Source organism: Neopelma chrysocephalum, unplaced genomic scaffold (assembly GCF_003984885.1).
Source record: "Neopelma chrysocephalum unplaced genomic scaffold, ASM398488v2 Primary Assembly neopelma1_26b, whole genome shotgun sequence".
Lineage (NCBI taxonomy): Eukaryota > Metazoa > Chordata > Aves > Passeriformes > Pipridae > Neopelma > Neopelma chrysocephalum.
This window is the reverse complement of record NW_020897696.1, coordinates 957,038-966,299: the sequence shown is the minus strand read 5'-3', so window position 1 is coordinate 966,299 and position 9,262 is coordinate 957,038. Positions and strand designations below refer to the sequence as shown.

The 9,262-nt window shown below is 44.6% G+C and overlaps 1 protein-coding gene across 1 annotated transcript; it reads left to right on the top strand.

Moving 5' to 3' along the window:
* The first annotated feature begins 385 nt into the window (after positions 1-385).
* On the top strand, positions 386-4,473 carry EDN1 (endothelin 1). Its single transcript, XM_027676288.1, has 5 exons — positions 386-594; positions 754-901; positions 1,892-2,050; positions 2,323-2,430; positions 3,193-4,473. The coding sequence occupies exons 1-5, from the start codon at positions 531-533 to the stop codon at positions 3,329-3,331; spliced, it is 618 nt and encodes a 205-aa protein (XP_027532089.1). The 5' UTR covers positions 386-530; the 3' UTR covers positions 3,332-4,473.
* The last annotated feature ends 4,789 nt before the right edge of the window (positions 4,474-9,262 follow it).

Below are 9,262 nucleotides of genomic sequence, written 5' to 3'. Positions count from 1 at the left end.
AGCCCTGAACTCCCGAATCCCTGGACCCTTGAAGCCCCAAATCCCTGAAGTACTGCAGCCCCGAATCCCCGCGCCCGGGATCCCAGATCCCAGAGCCGCCCTCAGGTGCGATGCGCGGGCGGGGCGCCCCCTGGCGGTCCCCGGCGCGCCCCTCCCGCCCCCGGGGCGCCCCTGCCTCCCCCCGCCCGCCGCCGCCGCTCTTGAAGTTTGCAGGCGATTTCCTTTCCAGCCCCGGCCTTATCTCGGCCCGCACGTTGCCGCGCGGTGACTAATTGCAGAATAACATTGTCTCGGGATAAAATAGCGCCGGGGCTGTTTACCCGCTCCATGGGGGTTCGCTATAAAAGGGCGCCGGGGACCGCCGCGCCAGCCAGACGCGCCGGGGCGCACCGAGCCGCGCCACGCAGGGCACCCGCCACGGCGCTCAGTCTCCACGCTGGGAGACACTTTCCGCGCTTTTTTCTCGACTTTTATTAATTTTTCCCCCTTTTCCACACCCCAGTTTTTCCGTCCGCCCTCCACCGCCTGCTATGGATTATTCCCAGATGATCGTCTCGCTGCTCTTCGTGCTCTGCCCGGGGCTGCTGCCGGCAGGTAGGTGCCGGTCCGCTGCCGCTCGCGGGAGGGGTTGCGGGGCCGCAGCCAGGCTCCGTGCCCGGCTCCGGGGAGGGATGCCCGAGGGATGCTGCGGGCGGGGATGCGCGGTTGCCTAGCCTTGCCGTGGGTGCTGAGCTCTGCCGCTCCCTCCCGCAGCCCCCGGAGCCGAGGTGGACGCCGCGCCGCCCCCCGCCGCCGCCGCCGCCGCGCACCGCCGCGCCCGGCGCTGCTCCTGCTCCTCGCTTCTGGACGAGGAGTGCGTCTACTTCTGCCACCTCGACATCATCTGGATCAACACTCCCGAGTGAGTGGAGCGAAGGCGCTTCGGCAGTTCCCCAGCTCTGAGTTCCCTTTTGGTTAGGAAAGAGAGAAGGGAGGGGAGAGTGAAGGGAAAAATTAAGAACCAAAAACCCCCTGCAGAAAATGGGAAGGGGAGGAAGGAATATTTCTTTGCACACTTTCTCCTATTGCTTTCCCCCCTCACCGCTCCCACTTTTCTGCCAAGTTTAGCAACGAGACTATTCACTGGGAGACAGCAAACAGGATTTGACCGCTTAGATTGAGCAGATAGCTCCTAATAGCCCTAATGCACCTGCTTTCCTAAAATCTGGGTAGGAGTATTTCCTTCGGATGCTGCTCAGCAAAGGCTGCAGGATACTTTTCAGTATGAATCAGAAGCAGACAAAATGCCAAAGGCATGATTTTGCCAGCCTGAATTTGACCGCCTTTCTTTCCAACCAGTTAGGAGGCTGGAAGATATACTTTGACACTGGGGGGCTCCTAGCTGCCTTTTGCTGCTCTCTGCTGCAAATTAACACATCCCACGTATTAACAGGATCATGCATAGTACCCATTTCTACTCTGTCCTCACCATAAAGTAGTGAGCCAGAAACTAACCTAGGGCTGCAAACACTGACTGTGGTGATTTGTTGTGCTGCTGAGTTTCTTATGAGTGCAGAGGATTTGTTCCTCACTTTTATTGCTTCTTTCAGTGTTGGCAGTTGCCAAAGTTCAAAGAGATGAGGTTTTATTGCTTTCTATTGCACAGGGAGGCACAGCAGCCTTGTGAAAACACAATTAAAAGGTCATTATCCTTGTCAGTAGGCATGCTAATGAATACGTTGCAGGATCATCAGAAGCATTTGCATTGAAATTGTGACTAACGAGGCATTCCCAATCCCACAACCTTTACTCCTGCAATCAATCCCATTGATAAGACTGCCCAAAATACGCCAGAGTACTTCGAAGGCACAGAATTATTTGAATGACTTTCATGTTGTCCTTTTGATTGTAGGAAGACTGTTCCATATGGTCTCGGAGGCCCCTCTCGATCCAGAAGATCACTGAAGGACATGGTGCCAGAGACACTCACTGAACCCAGCAGCAGATGCCAATGTGCAAACCAGAAGGACAAGAAATGTCTGAACTTCTGCCAGACAGGAAAAGATCTCTGGTGTGTTTCTTGTTGCTACTCTTTAAAAGGCAGTGTATGTAAAAGGGATGGATTGTGGTACACTTACTCATTTTGGCACTTGCTGAGCGAATAATCTCCCCAAAGCCTTGCCTCCTACCTCATAGTGCTCACACTGCTATGATACATACTATGGTTTGGCCCAGAAAGATCACTTATTACATGCCTTGAGAAGTGGTTGGTGAGATATCTCACCTTGTGGACTGCAGACTTGGTTGGTTTTTTTAATAGCAGCACCTTTTCACTTTTAACAGGGCTCAGTCCACTGTGAAGAAAACCTCACATCACCGCATCAAAGCCGGCAAGTGCATTGCACCCGAATGCATGAACCGACAGCTTGTTGACAGCAAGAAAATGAAGCGGTGAGTTTCTTCTCATCCCATTGTAGTTCCCTGAGGCAGCAATAGAGAGCATAGTTCGCCCGCCTTCGGGTCATCATGGGCTTAGCTGGTGATTTCAGCTTGAGAGTTACAGAAGAATTAGTGGGTATATCTTGGCAGCTTTTCTTCATGCACTGGGTTTTTAGCTTGTGAGGAAAAAGGTGCTGAGCTCTGCCTAGCATCCTCCGCTTTGCATTCACTGGTCAGCCACGTCCATGTAAAAGTATGGCATACAGAAGTTTGCCCACACTAGAGAAGACTCTTTAGTTCTGCTTTCACAAGCAGAACAGGATTTATGGGAACAAGCAACCCGATGATTTTGAGTGAAACTTAGGCCCTGGAAGTCTTAAATAATTTTTTGAAAATGGGGTTTGCTTGCTTAATTACGTGAAAAATGCACCCGTTCATTGAAAGTAGGATCAGGTTTACCTAAAAGAAACAAAATAGCCAATAAGAGTAACACTGGAGACCTCTTGACTGGATATGTGCTATTTAAGGAAGTCTAGAGCATCTTTATTTGAGTGAATATTTTAATTTATATTAATGTTTGCATTGAAATTATGAATACAATATTTCAAGTGGCTTAGGTTAGCCTGATTCTGACAGAGGCATACCAATTAACAGTTTATGAGGATCCCATGGCAGAAATCTAGACAGGTTTATTTAATCAAAAACTGAATGTTTGCACACTGGAGAAGCATCTTCATTGTCATAACAATAAATGTATATTTCTTGGTTTTGCAGGCTGGAAGCCATTGGTAACAGTATCAAAGCTTCCTTCAGTATTGCAAAGCTGAAGGCTGAGCTCCAGAAAGGGCGGAAGCTCAAACATAACAGGGCGAACAAGAGGCAAAGCATCTGGGAAAGCCTGAAAGCATCCTAGTGGGAAGATCACCTGAATCTTTCTCCAAAACGTTTGCTGACAAAGCATCACCAAAACTCTCTCTTGATTCCAACATTCCAAGATGGTGAAGGGCCTCTCTGTCCAAGTGTTTGCCCAGAGGAGCAAAATGATAAGGAGGCCCTGTATTTGGAGGTATAAAAACAAAGGATTTTATAATTTTTGGAATTCAGATGGATGGGTTGAAGGGAAATCCACAGTCACACACATGAAAAGACATCTGTCCGAGGAAATATTTGAATATTGCTTCGGGAAACTTACCCATCGGTTGAGCAGCTTTCAGGGTCTACATCAAAAGCATCTTGCAAGGAAGACCTCACAGATGTGCTCAGCAAGGACAGAAGGCAAGATCTAAGTGTACAAACTTCAAAGCGAAGAACTCTACCTTTTCATTAAGATGCAAAAATGAAAGCCACAGTGCTACTTTAATCAGGACTTACCGCTTATATACATGTCTACCTCGCATACTGTTTGTTGCACTCCTGCTAGAGTATTTTTACACCTTGTTATTGCCTTTACTAATCAGCTGCAACCCTTTGCCTTTTTCAGAAGTCTAGTTTACTTGTACAACCAGAGTTATCTGAATGTGGGTTAGACACTTTGGTTGTTTGCATAGTCAAAGTCCTTTGGTTTTGGATACCAAAGGACTCTTCAACATAAAATAAAAGTTAGAGGATACTACTAAGTTTCCCATAACAAGGATATTTGGCTAACTGAAGTTCTAATAATAGAGGTTGTTGTGTCTCACATGCTACCAAAAATGCATTGAAGTGGGGATGTACAAGAGGCTATTGTGAGATTTATTCAGGGCCTTTTTTGCTGGAAATAAATTTAAACAAAGGGTTGTTTTGAATTAAGTCAAAAGGCTAATATTGGGTGAATGTTTATAGCAGTGAATTTGTTCACATTGTTGAATTTGCTGACAGGTTGAATCTTATGTGCTTATTTTTTGTGTCTTGTATTTATATTCACACAAGTTCTTCATTATGTTTACCATGTTGAATACACATTGAAGTAGGCCATATTGGTCTATGCATGTTTTATGTATTTCTGTATGAAATTGGGAAATGCTTTATGCCTATCAAGGTAAATATCTTTGGAAATAAATATTTTTAATTACTGTATTGGCTTGTTTTTCCTTAGGCTGTGGCTCCATGATCATGAAGATAGATTGCCCCACGTACAATGCTGACCTAGGTGAAGTGCACGTGATTGCCCTTCTGTCAGGTTAGCCAGACCGTGGCACATAAAGTTTGTGCCAGATGTGAGACAGGAGATAATACTTGTTCTAACTTCAAGCTTGCTCATCAAAACTTCATGGCAAACTTTGAATTGGCCAATGTAATTTATCTTGCTCACATGGCTGATTACTTTTTCACTCAGTAGTACGAATTCTAATGTTGGGTTTACTCTACCATAAAAATATGGGCAATAGGGATCTGGGTATAGATGAACCAGACGAGAAAATACACACTCTGGATGCTCTGTGGGCTCTCTTGGACTAGGCAGCGTTATATTACTCATTACCATGCTATCCTAAGAGTGTCAGCCCAGCCCATACAAGTTTAAAGATGGAGACCTCAATGGAGCTTCAATGGGGCCCAAACCCAGAGAAATAGTTAAATTTTTACATATCTCCAAACATTGTTGTAAAGTAGTTATACCTAGAAAGATGCTTAAAGCAAATAAATGGATTTAATCATCTCTGATCCTATAGGGAAAGAAAAGTACAAGACTTAATCCATGAAAAAAACTGAGTCTGGGACTTTTTAAAAACAAATCTTTACAAAGAAATACAATACAAGGATTGTGACACAAGCACTGGCAGTCACCACTGAAAATTTCTGAATTTCTGGATTTCTTGTCAATATTAATTTCTTTGCAGCATTTTCACAGTAAGGCTGAATAAACCTCATATCATGTTTTCTTCACACTGTTCTTCTATGTATTGGAGCAGTAATTCAGTGGGGACATGGCATTGCTGGCAGCCCTGGTCTGACAGGAGCACCTAGCCAAGGCAGTGGGAAGGAATTGGGAACTGCTGTGCTTCTGCAGGGCAGGATGCAGCCCCTGGAGCTGCTCTTTGATCTCTGCATCACCCACACTTAACTGCTTGGGATGTACCTGGATCAGTGACCTCTGTCAGGTGTGAAGAGACCTCACTAATGCTCCCTGATTTTCCATTTCTTCTCCTACCAGCGGTTGCCTTTGGCAGGGAAAATAAACAAGCAAGTAGTTAAGGTGCTACCTCTCACTCAGCCAAAGTGACAGGCAAGCAGGTGGTGCGGGATGTCCCTGTTAGGGAAGGGACAGCATCCCATCCCAGTTGCTCCTGTTTTGTCTTCCAGAAAAGAGCATGAGGAAAGGATCAGTTCTGGGAGTGGAGAAGCGCTACAGCAGTGTCTGTGCTGTTATTAGGGCTGGGTATTTGGATTTTGTAGGTGGTTGGGCTAAATGATGTCGTGGGTGGGCTTTAGTAGCCCACATTCCTGGCTAGCTGCTTAAAGGATTCTTGAGAGACCATCCTAAAAATAAACCTGTTCCTCCTAGGGTTTACTCTGCTCATGCTTGGACTCAAAAGCTGGCTTCCATTCTCCTCTCCTTCCCAGGAAACTGCATCCACTGCTGGCTCATGCTGCAGCTTTGTGTAGTGATGGGCACCCACTGGCCTTTTGGGTTAGGCACAGTTCCCAGCATCGTGCAAAGTAGAGTCCCACACAGCACTGAGCCTGAGTGGCAATGCAAAGAACACAGGAGGGCAAGATGCCCTGATGGCAGGGGTTTGCAGGTTTTGGGAAGAGTGGCAGAAGCAATTTTGTGCAGTCCAGCTGGCTTCAGTGGCCTGCTGGTGTGCAGCAAGGGTGAAAGGGGGCACATCTTTGCTTCTGCCCCCACCTTCACTGTTTGCCTTCTGGCATAGAAGCATAAACTGCAGCTTACCCTGATTGCATTAATGAGCTGGACCGAAAGCCAGAATTTAGCAGTCTGTTTGTCTCGCTGAATAAGCAAAAGGGAACAAGAAGCATTTTATCTTATGGCTGGTTCATATACGAGTACCAGGGTCTGCCCCAGAGGTTTGCTCCTTCTCAAAGTGAGCTTCATGGCAGAGAGAGATTCAGTAACTTAGGCTAGAGTCCCCAGTGAAAAAAGAGAAGCATGGTATGTGCTGGGTTTTATGGTACTGAACACAGAACAGTGTAAAAGTACATTCTTACTTTTAATAAACGACCTGAGTGAAAAAATATTCTACCTGAAGCCAATGGAAACATTGTGCTGACTGCAAAGGCAAGGCTGCAAAGTCAGAGCTCTTGTTCTTCTAACTAGAACTAATCTCACTTCTCTGAAAAAGTGAACCTTTCATGGCTGGGATCTATCTCATTTTTAAGTGAGAGGTTCCTATAATCCATGAGGAAATTTGAGAAGGATAAAGGGAAGCATGGAGAGAAGAGGGCCACCACTTTCCAGTGTGGTCAAAAATACACCTGACATATGACTGAAATTCCAACTCAGATCAAGAGCAAGGAAAAGCTCCGTTCCTTAACTGTTACTAAAATGTATCACCCTCCTCTGATTTTTCCTGGGTTCAGCATGGTAATTTCTGAAGTTACAAAAAGTTTCACAGGAAAAGACAACTATTCTCCAAAATTAAGCTTGGGGTACTTATTTTTATTCAATGCTGAGTGTAATTCTTTCTTTCTCAGCTGGTTTATTTTCATTTTCGCTGGATAAAGGCTGTTTTGACTATGGATCAAAACAAGATATACAATAAAACAAAGCTTTGACGTGTGAGTCAGGCTGCAAGTCAGGAAAATACTACAATGCTACTGAAATTCTTTCCATCTTATCTACATAATTCTGACCTAATTTTTTCAGAAATGGCAACTCTAATCTGCACCATGTTATCATAAACTGCCCCTAAATAATTCACGCAGGATGTCCTAATGTTGCCTATAGAAGTTACCAAATACCAGCCTCTTTGTTCATGTTTCCTTACATTAGGATAAATTTAGCCACCGCAACACACTTCTGTATTTACAAACACAGAATGAGCTGGATAAACCACTGTTTGAATGCTATCTGATGTTTACTTTCTTCACACTCAACTGTTTACCTCTGTGTATATAAAACTGTATCAGTTTTGACTTGGCCTGCATCAAGGCACTATTATTAGGTTCCTTGGGGAGAAATCCAGCTTCCATCCTCAGCCAATGCCTTTATTTAATGTACTATTCTTCCTTCGTGACCTAGGAAACAGAAGGACAGAGTTTTTGATTAATTAGAGGAGAATGCTTGGAAGCTGTGATGCTAAGTGTAAGTATGCAAAGAGACTGAAAGCTGCAGATAAAGTACAAAGATAGTGGCAGGATTGTTTTTCCTGTGGTAAACATCGTGCGAATGACATTTCAAAAACTTTGCCAGAATGGGTGTTCATGTCTTTCTTTATTTTATATCTCTGATCAAATCTGAGGTAGGTGAAAAATGATAGGGAAGCCTATTTTGTTCAATATGGTTAAACAATCAGTTGGTATGTCTTAGCAGTGTGCCTGAGACAAGCTCCTCTGCTCCCATCAGGTCAAGGAGACCTGAATTCTGCCTGAAGTCCACTGATCCAGTCAGCCAGCCAACAATTCCCTCAGCTTTAGAGGCATCATTTATGCCAGTGCAAATGAGAGCAGATTTGACCTAGAAAGGCTTCCTTCTTTCTGGTATCACTGCACTGGGGACAAACAGACACTGGTTTGCTGGTGCTAGTACAGGCCTTCAGTGGCTCTTGCTGCTCTTGGTCTGGATTTGGGGTGTTTTTGTTGGTTGTTTGGCTTTTTACTCCCTGAAAGCATTTCCTAGTAATAAATTAGATAAATATCACTTTGGTAAGCAATGGGGCAGTTTGCCTCTGGCTCAAAAAGCTGCATTCATGGATGAGCCCCATGGAGTTTGCGGTTTCATTGACCTTTCCAGCTATTTTGGGGGCTGCAGAAATGATTTGAGTTCATCAACTGTAATTCAAGCCCACACTGTTGTTGTTGTGTTTTTCCCTCCAAGGAATTAAAATTAAAAAAAAACCAAAACCTAAAACTAACTTTTTTCCTAGCTAAAGGAAAAATGTATGTTATGTGCCAGTCACTAGAAACAAATCCAACTTCTAGTCTGGCAAGAAGAAAGCAGCACTGTATTTTGGTCATATATATTGGATTTACATTTTCCTCTGCTTTCTTCACCTCTTTTCACAAACACAATTCAACTGAGGACTTGGTGAAGTGTCCATCATGAAAAAAAAGCCAATGCTCTTGTGCAAAGGTAGCTACATGCATTGATGCATTGAATGTTTTGATGGACCAGAACTTCTTTCTCATCTTTCTTTCAGTCCTATTGTTGCAAGAGGTCTGTTTTTCTTCTGCTTTGTATTTTAATCTTTTCTTACATCTAAGAGAAGTGTGAAACAGTGATATTCAAACTAGACAGCAACCTAAAGTGGACAGAAAAATTGGACAAATAGTACATGTTGTATTCTTATCAGAAATGTGCAGGCCTTTAAGGTATGTATTTGCCTGTGGGAAGATTTCCCTTGAGTAGCATAAACAAGCACAGAACAAGAACCATGATATTATATGCTGGAGACGTGTCTTGAGAGTACCCTGTGGGTTTTTCCCTCATGACTGTATCTCTCAGCTGACCTCAAAGGAAACTGTCTTTCCACACACAAGGACTGCCCAGCACATCCATCAGGCAATCGACTAAATTATGAGACAAGGCAAGAAGGATCAAAGAACTCATGCTGCTGAAAAGAATGATCATTGCTGGGCTGCACAGAGTCTGCCATGCTTGATGCAGCTGCCAGTATACCCTCTGGGAGACGGGAGACAGGGTGCCTGCAAGTTACAAACCACACCAGCAGCCCTGATCATTCCCCTG

Coding starts and splice junctions, on each gene's coding strand:
- EDN1 (XM_027676288.1), top strand. CDS start 531: ATGGATTATTCCCAGATGATCGTCTCGCTGCTCTTCGTGCTCTGCCCG. Junction 595..753: donor CCCGGGGCTGCTGCCGGCAG/GTAGGTGCCGGT, acceptor TCCCTCCCGCAG/CCCCCGGAGCCGAGGTGGAC. Junction 902..1,891: donor ATCTGGATCAACACTCCCGA/GTGAGTGGAGCG, acceptor TTTTGATTGTAG/GAAGACTGTTCCATATGGTC.